General features: G+C 38.5%; 1 protein-coding gene across 4 annotated transcripts in view; it reads left to right on the top strand.

The window, feature by feature from the left end:
• The window catches only part of SPOCK3 (SPARC (osteonectin), cwcv and kazal like domains proteoglycan 3), a 149717-nt gene extending 134133 nt beyond the window's left edge, over positions 1-15584 (top strand). For all 4 annotated transcript variants that reach the window (XM_081332498.1, XM_081332497.1, XM_081332496.1 and 1 more), the window contains 4 exons: positions 8345-8566; positions 11480-11542; positions 13493-13630; positions 14879-15584. In XM_081332498.1, coding sequence (XP_081188624.1) covers positions 8345-8566; positions 11480-11542; positions 13493-13630; positions 14879-15030 — 575 coding nt within the window. In that variant the 3' untranslated portion in view covers positions 15031-15584. The remainder of the gene's footprint in view (positions 1-8344; positions 8567-11479; positions 11543-13492; positions 13631-14878) is intronic.
• The last annotated feature ends 4203 nt before the right edge of the window (positions 15585-19787 follow it).

The raw sequence follows: 19787 nt of genomic DNA, 5'->3' as shown, positions 1-19787 counted from the left end.
ATCGGCTTATACTCGAGTCAATAACTTTTTCCAGTTTTTGGGGGTGAAATTGGGGGTCTCGGCTTATACTCGAGTCGGCTTATACTCAAGTATATACGGTAATCTCTGTGAACTTATGCAGAATTGACTTGGGAGGCTGGTGTGTGGTGTAGTTGGTTCACATGGTGTGGTAGGATGGAGGGTTTGTTTTCACTGTGTGTTGGGGGGAGGGAGCACGGGGGGAGGCTCAGCTAATCTCAATGTACACATGTTGTACTTTGACAATAAAGGTTTATTATTATTATTATTATTAAGCATTTTTCTCCTGATAAGAAAAAGAGCTTCACACGTCCACATAATAACAATAATAATAATCCCCCAGTGAGGCACTACCTTGTTGTGGGGATTGTGTGCTCTGAGGAAGATGAGAGCTATGCTAGAGGTTCAACCATACTGGACAGGTCTCATCAGAGGAGTCAGACAAAGAGTGTCTCTCCCATAAAAATATGGTGAGACGTAAATTTCAGAATGCCATATCGGCTCAGATGTCGCCCGGGTTAACAAGGTCCATGCCAGATGTTGGAGTTCCTGGATATCTGGTGAAAAATGGGCTACAGGACTCAGTACTGTTGGCTGAGCAACCAGGGCCAGCAGCTGCAGAACTACTGGAAGAAAAGGTGTTTACCCATCGCAAATACACAGTTATTGAAAACAAAGAAATAATAATCTATTATTACAGATCAAGTCCAACAAGAAGAGGATATCTAAAATGAATGCACCAGTTCTGGAAAGAACAACATCCAGAATCAGAAATAACAGAACAGAGACTAGCAAATCAACGCTGATTTATAATACGAAATAAAGTATTCACAGAAACAGAATTGGAGGAACTGTAAAGATTTACCCAGGGCAAAGGAATCAAAGCCTTGCCAGAAGTAATTCAGAATGTAGAGGCAAGCAAGGGGGAGTTGGCAGTGAAGGAATCCAGCAGAGATATACAACTGTTCTCATTTGGAAACCAGGCACCTCTTCCTCAGGAAGAACAAAGCCCTCTAAGTAAAGAAATAAAAGAATTGAAACAAAGAATAACTGAGCATCTAGAACAACACAAAAACAATAGAATAAGGCTGCCTGCATTGAAGCTTGTTCCAAAGAAACAGCTAGCACAAGCATTAAAAGATGCAAATACTGCAATATCAAGTATAAGCACCAATTCACTGCAAGAAACAAACCAACTAATGTACAGCACAGCTGCAGTTATAACTGATTACCTGGGATGCAAAATCAACAAAGAAAAACAAACAGTGCACCACAAAAATGGAAGGTTAGACTAGAAAATAAGATCAGCAAGTTAAGATCACATGCAAGCAAGTTAGAACAGATGAAAGAAAAGCTGAAGAACAAGAAGATCAAAGAATACCTAATCAAGAAATACCACTTAGAAACAAGGAAGCACTGGAAATAATAAAGCAGCAAATAACAGCTATAGCCAGGAAAATCAGTAGATATGAAGCTTGAGTTGCAAATTATAGGCAGAATCTCCAATTTCAATCCAATCAGAAATGTTTCTACCAGTCCATCAATGGAGAAACTGTGATGAATCAGTCAGTACCTGACAAGGAAGAAACAGTGCAGTTCTGGAAGTAGATATGGGATAATCCAAAGAAACACAATAAGGATGCGGCTTCAAACAGTTCAACAATATACTACAAGGAGGAGAAATTGAAAAGTGGCTAACAACTGGGAAAACCTACCTAATAATGAAAAATCCAGCAAAAGGGGCAACTACAGGGCAATTACCTGCTTACCAACAACTTTCAAATTGCTAACTGATGTGGTAGCTGATGCAGTACAACAGCATCTAGTTGAAAACAATCTCTTTCCATCCAAGCATAAAGGAAACCGCCCGAATAGCAGAGGAACAAAAGATCAACTCCTAATAGACAAAATGATCTTGGAAAACTTCAAGAAAAGGAAGACCAACCTGAATGTGGCATAGATTGACTATAAAAAGGCATTTGACTCTCTGCCACATGACTGGCTAATCAAGTGCCTAGAAATAACAGGAGTCAGTAGAAACATCAGAAAATTTGTGCAAAGATTGATGGCACAATGGAAGACACAGTTGCAGGTCAATGGTGAAAGACTGGGAGAGGTTAATATCAAGAGAGGAATATTTCAAGGAGATTCATTATCACCACTACTACTTGTTATTGAACTGTTTCCTCTGTCAACAATACTGAATAACTCAGGACATAGCTATCAAACATCAAAAACATCTCCCAGACTATCCCACCTCCTTTACATGGATGATCTGAAGCTGTATGGAAAAACATCATCTGAAATAGAATTGCTGCTGAACACTGTCCGTATATATAGCCAAGATATTGCAATGGAGTTTGGCTTGGACAAATGTGCCACACTTACTCTCAAACAAGGAAAAATGGTGAAAACTGAAGGAATCAAGATGCCCCACAAAAATAACATTAAAAGTCTGGATGAGGAAGATTACTACAAATACTTGGGCATCCTTCAAGCTGACAACAACAAGCACACTGAAGTCAAGAAGAAGATTAGAGGTGAATACATCAAGAGAGTGAAGAAGATCTTAAAGTCCAAACTGAATGGAGGAAATACTGTGAAGGCAATCAACACCTGGGCTTTGGAAGAATATCTCAAAGACAATGATGAAGATGCACTGAAATTAGTATATCAGGAAGGCTTACTGACTACTGGAGAGACCAAACTGGCCTACAAGACCAAATGATAAACAGAATAGAGGCATGGGAAGACAAAGCTCTACATGGCCAGTACATTAAAAAAATAGCTGGGAAAGCAGATAATAACAAGACTTGGCAATGGCTAAGAGCAAGAAAGTTGAAGAAAGATACCAAGGGACTAATTCTGGCTGCACAAGACCAAGCCTTAAGGACAAATGCATACAAAGTCAAAATTGAGAAGACAACAACAGACAGTAAGTGCCATCTATGCAAAGAAGCTGAAGAAACAGTGGACCACCTGGTAAGCTGCTGCAAGAAGATTGCACAGACTGACTACAAGCAGCGACATGACAAAGTAGCAACAATGGTGCATTGGAAGATCTGCAAGAAATATCATTTGCCTGTAAGCAAGAACTGATGGGATCATAAAATAGAGAAAGTCATAGAAAATGTAAAGTTAAACTGCTCTGGGACTTCAGAATTTAAACAGACAAGAACCTACAACATAACACCCCGGACTTAACAATTTTCGATAAGAAAGACAAAAAAGTCTGGATAGTGGACATGGCAATGCCTGGAGCAGCAGAATAGACGAGAGAACTGGAGAAGATAACAAAATACAAAGACCTACAAATAGAAATAGAAAGACTGTGGCAAAGGCAAGCAAAGGTAGTACCAATAGTAATAGGCGCCTTGGGTGCAATCCCAAAACAACTGGAGCACCACTTGAACACCATTGGGATTGACAAATTCGCCATTAGTCAATTGCAAAAGGCAGCCTTACTAGGAACTGTTTCCATCCTGTGATGATATCTATAATACCATCAAAAATCCACATCTGCCTATCCCAGGTCCTTGGTAAGGACTTGATAGGTAAACAAGAATGCCAAATCCAGTCTGAACATCTGGCTGACTGTGCGATGATCAATAATAATTATTCTTAAAAAGTTAGAAGGCACCTTCGAGGTCATCTTGTCCAACCCCCTGCTCAGGTAGGAAACCCTATTCCATTTCAGACAAATGGTTTCAGTGTTGGAGCATTCACAGCGTCTGAAGGGAGGTTGTTCCAGTGATTAATTGTTCTAACTGTCAGGAAATTAGTCCTAGGTTGCTTCTCTCTTTGGTTAGTTTCCATCCATTGTTTCTTGTCTTGCCTTCAGATGCTTTGAAGAATAGCTTGACTCCCTCTTTTTTGTGGCAACCCTGAGATATTGGAACACTACTATCATGTCCCCCCTTGTCCTTCTCTTCATTAAACTAGACATACCCAATTCTAGCAAATGTTCCTTATATGTTTTAGCCTCCAGTCCCCTGATCATCTTTGTTGCTCTTTGTACACGTTCTAGAGTCTCCACATCTTTTTTACATCGTGGTGACCAAACTGGATGCAGTATTCCAAGTGTGGCCTTACCAAGGCATTGTAAAGTGATATTAACACTTCATGTGATCTTTATTCCATCCTTCTATTAATGCAGCCCAGCACTGCTGGCTCATATTTCAGTGATTGTCCACTAGGACTCCAAGACCCCGCTCATGGTTACTACTCTTGAGCAAGGTACCACCTATACTATATCTGTGCATTTGGTTTTTCTTGCCTAAGCACAGTGATTTGTGCTTTAAATTGTAAGCCGCTCTGAGTCTTCGGAGAAGAGCGGGATATAAATGGGATTAAATAAATAAATGTAGAATTTTACTTTTTTCATCATTGAATTTCATTTTGTTAGTTAGTGCCCAGTGTTCAAGTCTGTCAAGATCCTTCTGTATCTTAAGCCAATCTTCCAGAGTGTTGGCTATTCCTGCCAGCTTGGTGTCATCTGCAAATTTGATGAGTTCCCCATCTATCCCCTCATCCAAATCATTGATGAAGATGTTAAAGAGCACTGGGCCTAGAACAGAACCCTGGGGCACCACTAATTTTGTCACCTGGTCAAAAGTGCAATAAGATTTGTCTGGCATGATCTGTTTTTGACAAACCTATGTTGGCTTTTGGTAATGAGTTTGTTTGCCTCTAGGTGTTCGCTGATTCGTTGCTTGATTATCTTTTCCAGAATCTTCCCAGGTATTGAGGTCAGGCTGATAGTCCTGGATCCATTTTTCCCCCTTCTTTGAAGGTGGGAACTACATCAGCACTTTTCCAGTCCTGTGGTAGTTTCCCACTGCTCAAGGATCTTTGAAAGATATAGTTCAGTGATTCTGAGATCACATCTGCCAGTTCCTTCAGAACGTTGGGGTGTAATCCATCTGGTCCTGGTGATTTGAACTCGTCTAGGGCAGACAGGTGCTCACTTACCATTTCCTTGCCTATCTTAACTTGTGTTTCTAATCTGATTTTTACGGTACTATTTTTAGTAGGTTGGACTGTTTTTTTCCCCCTCTGTGTAAAGATGGATGCAAAAAAATGAGTTAAGTTGTTCTGCTTTCTTCCTGTTGCTTGTCACCTTCTTGCCAGTTTCTCCCATTAATGGACCAAACATTTCCTTAACTTTTTTCTTGTTTTAATTATTCTCTTAATTATTGTTCTTTAATGTTTATTTTTACTCCTTAATCATAGGCTAAACAGTGCTGGGTAACTAATCATTTTGTCTCTCTGACAGAAATAGGAAGCTGAGCATAAAACAAGTGGTTTGTGTAAAGTTACCTAATATTTTGTTACTATTCTGAGAACTGTGCTTAACCATTGTGGCACATGCCACAGTGTATCAGACTTTTATTCATAGATTTAATTTACTTCAGTTCATTAGCTACTATATCTTCTGCTGCTTTCTCTGCTTATCAGTGTCTAATGCCAGCTTTTTTTTTCAATATCCCATAAAAACTTAAATCATTCCTGTATCAATATCTGAAAAAGATATATCAAGGACAAAGAAATAGTCACCTGTTTATTATGCATGCAACTTTGGGGTTTGCCATGATGCTTATAGATTAAAAAAAAGAATCCTCAGTTTACAATAGTTTATTTAGTGACCGTTCAAAGTTACAACAGCACTGAAAAAAGTGACTTATGACCATTTTTCACACTTCTGACCATTGCAGCATCCCTATGGCCACATGATTTACATTCGGATGTTTGACAACTGGTTCATAGGAGCCACAGAAATTTTCGGCTCAATTGTGGTCATAAATTGAGGACTACCTGTATCTGTGGGCATATTTTAGCTTTTTTTAATTTAATGCATCATAATTGCTAATACTGAAGTGGAAATACCAAGGCCTTAAACAATGTAAAGGTATTCATAGTAATCTCTGGAATGTTGCATTTTCTGTGAAAGGAAGGAAGCAGAACAAAGTGAAATTAATGGGCTGCTATATATACAAATATAAGGGACGTGGTGGCTCAGTGGGTTAGGACGCTGAGCTTGTCGATCAGAAGATCGGCAGTTTGGCGGGTTGAATCCCGAGTGCTGCGTAACAGAGTGAGCGCCTGTTACTTGTCCCAGCTTCTGCCAACCTAGCAGTTCGAAAGCACGTAAAAATGCAAGTAGAAAAATAGGGACCACTACGGTGGGAAGGTAACAGCGCTCCGTGCGCCTTTGGCATCTAGTCATTCCAGCCACATGACCACAGAGACATCCTCGGACAAGCGCTGGCTCTTCGGCTTTGAAACGGAGATGAGCACCGGCCCCTAGAGTCGGAAACGACTAGCACGCATGTGCGGGGGAACCTTTACCTTTACCTTTATATATACAAAATTGGTAACAGGCCTATTTTATGACCAGCCCACTGTTGTTCCTGCCCCTCCACAATGAGCATTTTCAGAAACAACACAAAGAGAAGAATAGTTTAAATCTGACTTATCAAGGCTTTTTTCCAAAGAGACATCTGTGTGTTTTAACTTGCATTAGCTTATCTCAATGAAATATATGAAGGATTTTTCTTTCTTTCTTTTTTAACTTTCTAATGGCCTACTTTCCTTTTCAAATGGTTAGTTCAATAATGTTTTTCATCCTGAAGAAAATCTCTGTTCTAACATAATCCAGAGCAAATATAATATAAACTGAACATGAGAAAAAAAAATGAAGGAAATACAGTATAAAACTCGTATACATTCTTTTGTGAAATTCTGCTGCATTTCTTATTAAAATTATATTTCATTTTTATTGTATTTTTTCCTGTTTGTTTTAAAGTTCATATAAGGATATGGGCGATTTTCAAAGAACACACAAGTTCAGATGTTGAAGCTCTTGCTGTGAATGAAGTATGCTCCTGTTCTGTTCTTTTTCTGTTCAATACAGAGGAGAACAAAGAAGGAATATAGACATGCAATAATAACTTTGCTACAGCCTTATATTTCTTAAAATAGTCTATAAATGTGTGATCCATGGTAAATGCCATATGGATCTGTATGATTTCCAGAAGACACTTGGGATATTTTCTTAGCAGAATGGCAGGCAAATCTGCCATGAATCTCAGCAAACTCTGAAACATGGAAATGATGGAAATACGGAGGTAATCTTCGGCAGATTTAAATTACTAAAGAAATACAGTACGTGAGATGAAATACAGGAGCCGTACCTAGAGGGAAGGATGGGCTGCATGATTGCTTTCAGTTTTCTGTGGCAAGACATCTAGTTATTCGTGTTCTTAATGCAGTTGGAGTAGTACAACATGCTCCACATGAAACTGCCCTTGAAAATAAACCAGATATTATACTGGTGCAGAATGTAGTGATCTGTATTCCATCAATAGAAGAAAATATTTGTAGTTCAAGTTGTACTGTGGACTCCTTGATGCTCTCTAACAACCAAGTTCAGAGACCATCAAAGACCTCATGTTCCGGCACCTTTTTCTTTTACAAAAAAGCACTCTGTGTGTGTGTCTGTGTGTGTGTGTGTGTGTGTGTGTGTATGTATGTATGTGTGTGTGTCCGTGTGTGTGTGTGTGTGTGTGTGTATATATATATATATATATATATATATATATATATATATATATATATGTTGCAGATGTTAGTTGGTAGTGTTTTTTCAAAGTTCAGTTCAATCAGTTAACAATTTATTGCTGTTAATAACCCATAAAGCCTACTGTATAGGATCTGAGTTACCTACAGGATCATCTTCTCCAGAGGGAATCTGTCCATCTGCTCCAATTCATTCCCTATGGAGGAATGTTGTCCATAGGGTCGCGATGGGTCGGACACGACTTTGCAGCTAACAACAACAATGTTTAACAGAATGCTAAATACCTGCAGAACTTTTGGTAGTTGAAGATCATGCTATATAAGGCCATTTAACAGGATTTTTAATGAATTAATTTCAATTGCAATCCATGTTATTAATTTTTGAAGTTGGCAATTAGTAGATTTTTTTTAAATAATACTTGCTGTGTTTGAACTAGACACATGATAAATTGGGGAAACAAACAAATGATAAAATACTAAGTAACAATAAGGCTACCAGATCTACTTTGCAAAATTCCAGGAGGATAACAGCAAAACATTAGAGCAAAGAACTAGTGTTGCTGCTATTTAGTAGTCCTTTCAAATTTTGCATCATCTAGTAGCCTTGCTAAACACTGTTAGCACGGACCTGATCTAGTTTTATGCTATAAAACAGTTTCCATGAGAAAGGACACTGCTGATTCTGTTGATACGTGTGTCAGCTATGCCTTTATTAGTGAATTAATTGCTTGGTCTCTTTGTCTCTTAGGATTTGATACCAGCATTTTACCAATTTGCAAGGAGTCTCTTGGCTGGATGTTTAACAGACTTGATACAAACTATGACCTACTTTTGGACCAATCAGAACTTGGAAGTATATATCTTGACAAGAATGAGCAGTGCACCAAGGCATTCTTCAATTCTTGTGACACTTACAAGGACAGTTTAATATCAAACAATGAATGGTGCTACTGTTTCCAAAGGCAGCAAGGTGAGCAATTAAAATAATATTCAAACAGTTGAAAGCTATAGAAAAAAGGGGGAAAAAAGATGCCTTATGGCAGTTTAATTTAGTTCTTGAAAATACAGTGCAACAATAACAACAACAACAAAAGAATCAATATACATGTGTTGTCCTATCCTAGATTCATTACAACAGTGTTAAGAAAATATCCCAAGTGTTACTTGCTTGGTGTCTGATTCAAACCACCAATATCACCATCTGCATGGTGCAATAGTGATTTTTAAGCAGAAGATCAAGGATTAGGGAATGGTTCTGTCTTGGTCTAAGACAGGGGTCTGCAACCTTAAACACCAAAGAGCCACATGGACCCGTTTCCCAGAGGGGAAAAAAACTACCGGGAACCGCAAAACTCTCACGTGCACACACACGCAAGGGGGAGACCTTGATTGAAAAGTTTAATTAAAAAGAAATAAAGGCTGCTGTGCATGAGTTTTCTCTCTCTCTCCCTCCCTCCCTCTCTTTCTCTTTCTCTTCCCCCCCTCTCTCTCCCTCTCTCTGATCTTATGCTCAGCTGGCAAGCTGGCTTCATGCTGTTTTCAGACAAGCTGACACACATTCTTATTGTGCTGGCTCTCCTGCCCTGCTTTCTGCTGCTTCCTGTGGAGACGCAGCAAAGGCAGGAGCCCTGCCCAATAAGCTTGTCAGCTTCTCCGAGAACAGCATGAGTCCACTCTCTTTTTTACACACACACACACACACACACACACACAGAGAGAGAGAGAGAGAGAGAGAGAGAGAGGGAGAGAGAGAAGGGAAGCACAGGTGCCTCTCTCTGTCTCTGACTCTCTCTCTCTGCAAATGGCAGAGGAGGACTGGGAGCTGCAGGAGAAGGCTGAAAGAGAGCCACGGGGTGCTGACCCGTGGTCTAGGACAACTCGCTGCAGCCAACCCGCCATGGCCAACTTGTCTCAGTCAACTTGCCGCAGCTGCAGGACAAGAGTTACTCTAATATCAAAGAAATTATGGAATAAAATCATTACATAAATGTTGCAAAAGGAGGGATAAAATGCAATGTGAATGACAAAATTAAAATAATTTTTAAGTATTTTAAATAAATTGAATTGTTGAATTCAAGTTGGCCACAGCAAGTTGTCTCTTGGTGAGCTCCTGGTGAGTTGGCCACGGCAATTTGTCCCATGGTGAGTTGGCCACAGCAAGTGGGCAGCAGCGAGTTGTCCCATTCCATTCTGTCTTGTACTAGACAGCTTGATAGACTTCCCTATCCTATTCCTGGGGATTTATTCTCAAAAAATACAAAGGCAAATCATGTACAAAAAGGCATAATCCAGTCAAACACTGGTTTCAGTGAGTAATTCTCTCAATGGAAGTCAGAAGTTTTTGTCTTTTTGTCTTTGGGATGCAGATATGTGACTAATGTTTTGCTTCTGCAGATAGTTACTGGCAGTTTCAGCTAAATAAATATGCTCTGCTCTTTTTCAATTTTGCTTCTGTAATACTTTAAAATGTCAGTTATTATATAATATCTATTTTTGACAGATTAAATGTCGGCATGTTTTAAAACTCTCCTGGTTGTAAAATTTTAGTATAGTTTGGTTAAGCAAATGTATGTACACATACTAGCACACACATATAAATACATGAAACAATAGAAATAAAATTTACAAGAGTAAACAGAATGGGGTTTTTCTAAGAATCTAAAATAGACTCTATATACATTAATTATTTTAATAGAATTCATTAGTGGAAAATATAATGATGTAATGACATTCCTGAATGTACCTTTGTAAAAACCTAAACAAATTCAAAGAAGTTAGGGCTACTGGATGATATCTACTATTATTAATAATTACATATATATTTAGTTTGCAGAAGTGATATGTAAATAGCAGAGCAAACCTGTAATTGTCATACTTTGTTTAAAGCAGGGCTTTTCAACCAGTGGTACAGGTACCACCTGTGGTACATTGGCACCTAGCAGGTGGTACGCGACCATCCTAGAAAAGGTTGCGGAGGAGGGGAATGAGCTGAACCAGTAGCAGCACCACAAAAGCCTGAACAAGAGATGGCTGGAGCTGCAGGGCTGTCAGGGCTCAGCGGAAGCACCAGGATCAGTGCCAGGCTCCAGCTGCAGCTCGCTGCTGATCCTGGCGCTTCTGCTGAGCCCAGAAGAAGCACCAATCAGTTGGAATGTTGCAGCATCTCCAGGGTCTTGTGATTTACGTTCAGATGCTTGGCAACTGATTCATATTTATGATGGTCACAGTGTCCCAGGGTCATGTGAAGTGACCAAAACCTGCTGCAACCACACAGCAGATGGGGGGGAATAAAAACCAAACACCGCCCACCCCACCCCCACTGCCAATCTTTAATAGAAATGCTCACAACAATGAAAACCTCGGACAGGAGGAAGAGTGCGGCCGGGCAGGCAGGCAGGTGTCTTGCTCGGCTGTGGCTTGGGGGGCACATTGTAACTTTGGACAGTCACTAAGCGAACTGTTGTAAGTCGAGGACTACCTGTACTTTATCACTTTTTTCCTTTTTTTTGGACATCAAGTTTTTGACACCTTGCTAGGTGACTGGTGGTATTGGGATGTTGCCATATCCTAAAAGTGGTGCAATGGGTGAAAAGCCCTGGTTTAAAGAACCTTCTTCAGTCCAGTGGTTCCAAATGTATTAATATTTATGGAAAGATTTTTCTATGATGTTTCAGTAGAAATCTGGATAAGCAGAATCAGAATATATTCTTAGCCCAGTCTAGAAAAATGATTTGCAAACCAAGTTTGGCGACTATCTTCTGGATAAGAAGTTTATAATGAAAATCAAATATTTTTAAATATTTGAAAGAAACTTATAAATTGAGCAAAACTTTCTTCAGTTGTCATACCTGGCTAAATTTTAATGTGCCTAATGTTATTCTAGACCCACCTTGCCAGTCATTGCTTAGCAACATTCACAAACAGCAAGGGAGAAAGAAGTTTCTAGGTAAGTTATATGTTACTTTTTGAAGCTTTTGTCGATTACATAATTATTCCAGTGAAACTGCAATACAAAATTAACATGAATCCTAAATTAGTGACCCAAAATTCTAGTAACAGAATGTATAAACACTTTGAAAGCTATTAGAATTATTTCATTATTAGTTTGAAGATAGTAAAAAATAAAGGTGTCTCTGCAGGTCTTAATCCGCGAGTCATAGCAGCACTCATTCACCATTTCTCTAAGCCATTCAGCCAGTGCTGTCCAAAGATGTTTCTGTAGTCATGTGGCAAGCAAAGCATAGGGCAAAATACTGAATGCTGTTACCTTCCCACCAAAGTAGTCCCTATTTATCTACTTGCATTTATATGTTTTTAGACCACTAGGTTGGCAGGAGTTGAGGCAAGTGATGGGAGATCACTTTGTCACTTGTGGAGGACTCAAACTGTGCCTCCTCTTGAAGATAGTGCTGCTATTTTAAACTATTGCTAGAATGACCGTTTTACTTTTAAAACGAATAGAACAGAACAGAACAGAACAGAACAGAACAGAACAGAACAGAACAGAACAGAACAGAACAGAATAGAATAGAATAGAATAGAATAGAATAGAATAGAATAGACCTTGGAGGTCTTCCAGTCCAGCCCCCTGCTTGAGCAGGAGAACCTATACCATCTCAAGTGACCGTCTAGTCTCTTGTTAAAAATCTCCAGTGATGGAGCGCCCATGATTTATGAAAGCAAGTCGTTCCTCTGGTTAATTGTTAGGAAGTTTCTCCTTAATTCCAGGTTGCTTCTCTTTTTGGTCAGTTTCCAACCATTGTTTCTTGTCCTGCCTTCTGGTACTTTGGAGAATAGTTTGATGCCCTTTTCTTTGTGGCAGCCCCTCAAATACTGCTGTCATGTCACCCCTGTTTCTTCTTTTCTTTAGACTAACCAAACCCAAGTCCTGCAACTGTTCTTCATATGTTTTAGTCTCCATTTTGATCGTTTTAGGTACTCTTCTCTGAACTTTTTCCAAGGTCTCAATATCTTTTTTGTAGTACGGTGACCAAAATTGGCTGCAGTATTCCAGATGTGGTCTTACTAGGGTTTTATAAAGCAGTACTAATACTTCCCATGATCTTGATTCTATGCCTCTGTTTATACAACCTAGGATTTATTAGCTTTTCATTCATTGAATCATGCAATACGATAAGAAAAACAAAATTCCATACTAGAGCAATATTTTTGTTATAGTAGCTTACAGATTTAAAAAATTTCATGGAACCCTTAAAACAGTCACACAGACCTGCACACACATAGGTTTCTTCATTACTTGTGTAGACAGAGAAAGAGCCTATATTTATCAATAGAGGGAGCAAGAAAAATACATTTTTAATTATTATTTTTTCAGAGAAAATAATTAATAATTTTCAAAATGCATGTGTCAAATTATTAGGGAAGTGTTTAGAAGAAAAGATCCACCAATTAAAACAATTAATATAATTTATGTATTAAATTATCTGTGGGCCGTGACTTTGTCTATGAAGTGACATTTGGTACCTATAAAGTATACACACACATACAAAGAGTACAGGTGAAATCTATAGGACCATTCAGTCACTCCTTAATTTCATTATTCCAGTTTTTGGTCTTGCATTAACTTTCCAATTGTCATGATGACTGCTTACTCTTAAATAATCAACTTTACATATTCTGGAATGAGTTGTAGTCTGTTTCATTATCCCTAAACGGTGCCAGGTTTTTCTTTTTTTCCTTTTTTTTCTTTTGCATAGCAACCAATCTCTTTCATGATATATTGACTTGATATTTAAAAGACATTCAGGAGAAAAGTGCTTATACTGAAGTAAATATCCATTAAATGTTGTAAGCTCCTTTACAAAATGCTTCACTGGAGTCATAATATAAAAGCTGCAAATGTTGCAAGATATTTGTGGTTTTGGGTCTTGTTCAGGGCAATATATTCCTTTATGTGATGAAGATGGCTACTATAAACCAACTCAGTGTCATGGAACTGCGGGCCAGTGCTGGTGTGTTGACAGATATGGCAATGAGGTAATAGGATCCCGAACACATGGTGCTGCAGATTGTGGTAAGTCTCCAAAATCTCCCTTTTTCCCATTAAAACTGTGTGCTAATGCTAGCATTACAATAACTAATCTTGAAGGTTTTTAATCTAAATTAATTTTTTCACAACTTGAGTGTCTCCACATACAGTATATTAAGCCACAACCTCTATCTATACCACTTTATGTTACATTGGGGAAGGCTGATTTGTAGATTAATTTGGAAAAGATTTGAACATGTGCCTCAGGTAATATACTGTACGTGTCACATTCAAAGAAGACATCGGAGTGAACTTTCTCATTTAGCTTAATCTTTATCTTGAAGAGCAGGTGGCAGCTTCAGGAGGAAGACCTTTGGATGGATTAATCTGGTGCACCAGTTGTGCCCTTTTATAGATTGAGAGATGGGTCAGAAAGTCATTCATGCCCTAGTGTCAAGACTAGATTAAGTTCAACATGCTGTAGATGGGATTGCCCTTGAAAATTATTTGGAAGCTACAAATGGTCAAAAATATGGCAACACAGGATGGTATTTGTATATCAGAATGCATCTGTATGCCATTGCTACTTTGTGAGTTGCACTGGTTGCCAGCCAGCTTCTGTATGCAATTTAAGTTGAGGGTTATCACTTAGAAAGTCTCTTATAGTCCTGGGCCTGGTTATCTGAAAAACCATCTAACTCCAGTTGTTTTTGCCTTCTGGAACCCCAAATCTCACCTTGAGGTTGTTCTATAAATATTTGAAAACTTGGTTTTGCTTTCAGGCCTGAGACAGGATGCTTGCTGAGTTCTTTGTTGATTTTAATGTTTTTGTTATTGTTCTATTTTGAAATGCATTGTGTTGTGTTTTTTCTGGACATTCGTGATCATTTTCTTTTGCTTTGGGTTTAATTGTTTTTGATTTTTAATAAGTAACCCACCTTGAGTTTTCATTTATTTGTTATTTATTTTCTCCAAATAACTCATAGCTCAAGGCAATGAACGTATCCAACACACCTTTTCCTCCTATTTTTCCCACAGCAACAATCTTGTGAGGTGGGTTGGGCTGAGAAAGAATGACTAGCCTAAAGTCACCCAAACAGCTCTAATGCCTAAGGCAGGATTAGAACTGCTTTCTAGCTTAGTTCTCTAACCACTAGACCAAACTGGCTCTCTAAGGTTGAGTCGAAATCCAAGACAATAAATAAAATAACAGTCCTGTAGGAATGCTTAACACAAAGAAACATAACTATATATGTATTAGATATTTATATATATTTCCTCTTCACTGTGTAGATTTAGAGACATCAGGGGATTTTGCCAGTGGTGATTTCCATGAATGGACCGATGATGAGGATGATGATATCATGAATGATGAAGATGAAATAGAAGATGATGATGAAGATGAGGGTGATGATGATGATGATGACCGTGAGGGATATATTTGATTTTCTTAGCTGTGACTAATTTGTCTCTAAAATTTACAAGATGCTACCCCAGAAAATTCTTCTATCTTCAAAGGTCAAATGGAATCAAATCTACATGTATATTTTGTATGATTATTTGAAACACTGCAGCTGGACATTCTTCGTTTAAATGAAAATCATTCTATTATGTGTTGTTTTTATATACCGCTCAGCAGAAGAAAATGCACTGGAGTGTAGCCTCAAGGAAAAACAACAACTGATGCTTGAGGTTTGTGAGGTAGTAAACAACAAGCAAACCGCCCTAGATAATTTTAAGGACAACTGCTGTTTGAGAATCCATACGTAAAGGTACACTTCCAGCAGACCCGTGCTCCATTATAAAGCAGCTTAGTCATGATGTAGATCACAGGGACATTTTTCAGAATGTGCATGAGCAAGAGAAGGAAATTTTAGTCAAGAGTATATAATGTCATCAGCTTACTATATATTAGAGCAGCAGAGAAACCATAAGAGGACACAAAGTGCCAGGTACTCTTTTTCTGTTTTGAACTGTTAACGTTTTCAACTTCCAAATTAGTAGGATATTGAAATGATACACATTCATTCTCTAAAGCAGAAGTGGGGAACTATGGCCACTTTATGACTTGTGGACTTCAACTCCCAGAATTTCTGAGCCAGCATGGCTGGCTCAGGAATCCTGGGAGTTAAAATCCACAAGTCATAAAAGGACTATGGTTGCCAACTCCTCCTCTAAAGCTTGACTCCTAGTGACTATATGGACAGGCCCATGTTGTTTGGGGAAATTAAAATGCAAATGGTCTTCCACAGACTTCCAGGAACTTTTTGATTTTTGAATCTAATACTGCCATAGTATTCCCCCATTCAAAAATTAACCAAACATAAGCCCCTTTCAAAAATTAATCTCTTTAACCTTTCTGAACTATAAATTCAATTGATCCCAACAAACAGACTGAGGAATTTTATTTTGTTCTTTTCTCTTTTCCATGTCAAAATCATATACATCTTGTTAAGCATGAAATTAGCTTGACAATTTTATATTTATTTCTGAAACTTTCCTATCATAAAATCAGTTTCAGATGATTTGTGAGTAAAACCTTCCATAAAGTTTGTGTTTCTGTGTTACTGTAGCTGATAATGACGACACATGTCTGGATAATTGTTTTTTTGAACAATGTTTTTTTTTCATTTTTAAATGGTCCTAAACATTTCTATTTTATCCCTTTTTGCTACTAGTTCAAAACTTTAGAGGAGCTATTGTAAGGTGCCTTGCAAAATAGTAATAGAAAGATTTATAGCATGCATACTGAAATAAAATTATGAGGCAGTAGCCAAGCACTTCAAAATTCCAAATTTTATATCATAAAGTGCTATAAGTGCTACTGCTGTTACGGAAAATATTTTTCTCCTCTGCCCCAATTTTTACATAATTACCATATAGAATGCATATAACTCTTAAGTAGAGTTGCATTCACAAGTTGACTATAGACAAAATTATTTTAATCACTTTATTTATGTTAGCATGTTAATTGTGTAAACGTTTTGAGATTCCACTACCTGCATTCATATCAAATTGTGGCTTCATGCCATAATGAAATTGAAAAACTGTGTAATTATGCAAGCAGTTGTTTAATTTCAACTCTGCATTATCGCTTTTCCTCATTTTTAATCTGCAATTAATTGAAATAAAGTTTCTTTGCATTTGATTAAATAGATTTAATATTAAATTTAATGATTCTCTTATGTAACATTAAAATACTGTTTTTCCTTTTATGTTCATGTATAGTTTACAAAATAAAGACTCTTATAACCAACTTTTATTCAGAGTGCTATAATGTTTCTTATAGAGTTAAGGCAACAGATACTCTTAGCATTTTTGTATTAACCAATATTGAAATAGTTCAATTAGATGAAAAAGCAGCAGATCAAGCAATAACATTTGCATCTCCATATACTTTAATGTGAGTTTCAATAAAGTCTTTATTGTATTTAATGCATATAACTATTGAGAAATCTCCCTGTGCTCAGTTGTTGTTAGGTAAGATTGTAATTGATTGTGAGGCTAATTAAAATATTCAATTTGCAGTCTTGAACATCCAATCTAATTGCTTACTAAAGTCAAATGTTTTTCTAAAGTCAATCTGCTTTAACCACATCATTGGCCTAATACTATTCATTTTATAAAAAGAACATTTTCAATCCAGTTTTATTGTGCTGAAACCTATTATTGTTTAAGTATGGAAGAATTTTCTGTTGTTAATTAGAGTTGCATAAGGCAAGGCATGGAATCGACACTTTTTCACCATCCAGCAGAAATGCAACTGACTAGTTAGTTACTGTCCTACATCAAAATGGAAAACAGAGAATATGCTGATACAGAATTGCTTCAGTATGCGCCTGTTACTCGCCCCAGCTTCTGCCAACCTAGCAGTTCGAAAGCACGTAAAAATGCAAGTAGAAAAATAGGGACCACTACGGTGGGAAGGTAACAGCGTTCCGTGCGCCTTTGGCGTCTAGTCATGCCGGCCACATGACCACGGAGACGTCCTTGGACAAGCGCTGGCTCTTCGGCTTTGAAACGGAGATGAGCACCGGCCCCTAGAGTCGGAAACGACTAGCACGCATGTGCGGGGGAACCTTTACCTTTTACCTTTATTTGCACTTACAGTTTAAACAAATGAAAATTAATTATCATTACAATTTCTTACAAACTGTCACTGTTCTGTCACAGGATCCAAAGTCGGTCGGTCATTGGGACCAGAAGAGGTTTTGTCTTCCAAGTATTCAGACTCATGCTGAAGCCCATCTCGGGGTCTGAAAGCTCGGAAGATGAAACCTCTTCTGGTCCTGGTGACTGACCCAGATTGGATCCTGCAACATTATCCTGAGACAGGTATCTTCGCTTTCATTCGTGTCACTTTTCTGTGACATTTGAACTAGTTCAGTTCATGATTCATGCCCAAGAATGCCTTATTTATCAGTAAGACTGAAAAACTGAAAAAGATCAAGTCTGTCCATCCTATATTTGTGCCTTGTATTTTTCCTAGCCAGATGCATTATATTACATCCATACCTGATATAGTTCATCCATCTATCCATCCATTCATCCCTTTGCTTGAGACTCTATTTTTGAATCTTGTACTTTTTTAATCTAATTAGCCACTGGTCCAAGCTTTTCCTTACCTGCCAATTGTATAACTTTCATACAAATTGTAAGACAAAAGGTTGAACTACATCGGGAATGGGGGAAAAAACCATTGGCATATGACTCAAAATTTCCCTCCAGACTGAAGAGGAAATATTAATATTAAGCCAACTGTGACTACATCTGATTGTTATATCATTGATCATCTTACTCACATTTTTCCATTTTGCTAAGAATACCATGAGACATTTTATGAAGGTTTTGCTGACTTCCTGGTGTTCTATATCTATAAATTTTCTTGATCCACTAAGTAACTGATTCTATTTAAGGGATAAGGTTAATTGGACATGATTTTTTTGTGATTTGTTTGATTGTTCATTTAAGGACCATTCAAAGTTATGACAGCCTGGAAAGCTAGAAAACGTCACAGTTCTGAAGGCCATAAATCTTTCTATAGCTTGATCTTTATAATCTTATATATGATATGTGATGTATATATATGATCTATAATGTAGGCCAAGCCTTAAGAACAAATGGATACAAAGCCAGAATTGAAAAGGTAGCAACAGACTTCTCCCTCCACAAAGAAACTGAAGAAACAGCAGACTACTAGTTAGCTGCTGCGAGAACATTGCAAGACTGATACAAATCACAATATGACAAAGTAGCAACAATGGTGCGTTGGAAAATCTGCAGGAAATACCACTTGACTAATGACTAATGATTAACCATCAAGGCAACTGAATCAAGGCAACTATACTCCCAGTATACAAAAACCTCACATCCACTTCACATCCTGACCCAGTGCTTTGGGGAAAAGCCAGGACTCTCCAGCCTTGTGAAAGGCCAAGAAGCCTCTGGATTACTGGTAGAAGACTATTTCATAATGGTAGGCATCACCACAGAGAAGATATGCCTTCTAAGGCCTAGCAGATAACATTGTTAGAGCAGGGCTTTTCAACCAGTGGTGCGGGTACCACCCATGGTACATTGGCACCTGGCAGGTGGTACACGGCCATCCTAGAAAAGTGGTAGTGGGGGAAGGGAATGAGCTGAGCCAGTGGCAGCACCGCATAAGCCTGAGCGAGATGGCTGGAGCTGCAGGGCTGTCAGGGCTCAGTGAAAGTGCCAGGATCCAGCTGGAGCTTGGCACTGATCCCGGTGATTCTGCTGAGCCCAGAAGAAGCGCTGATCAGCTGGAATGTTGCAGCATCTCCAGGGTCTTGCAATTTACATTCAGATGCTTGGCAACTGATTCATATTTACGACGGTCACAGTGTCCCAGGGTCATGTGAAGTGAGCAAAACCTGCTGCAACCACCCAGCAGATGGGAATAAAAACCAAACACCCCCACCTCACCCCCACTGCCAATCCTCAATAGAAATGCTCACAACAATGAAAACCTCTGACGGGAGGAAGAACGCCGCTGGACAGGCAGGCAGATGTCTTGCTCGGCTGTGACTTGGGGGGGCATTTTTTTCAGTGCCATTGTAACTTCAAACAGTCACTAAGCGAACTGTTGTAAGTTGAGGACTACCTGTACTTCATCACTTTTTTCCTTTTTTTTTTGGGACATCAGGTTTTTGACACCTTGCTAGGCGACTGGTGGTACTCG

This window comes from Vipera berus (genome assembly GCF_964194415.1).
Source record: "Vipera berus genome assembly, chromosome: 7".
Lineage (NCBI taxonomy): Eukaryota > Metazoa > Chordata > Lepidosauria > Squamata > Viperidae > Vipera > Vipera berus.
This window is presented reverse-complemented; position numbering and strand designations above follow the sequence as displayed.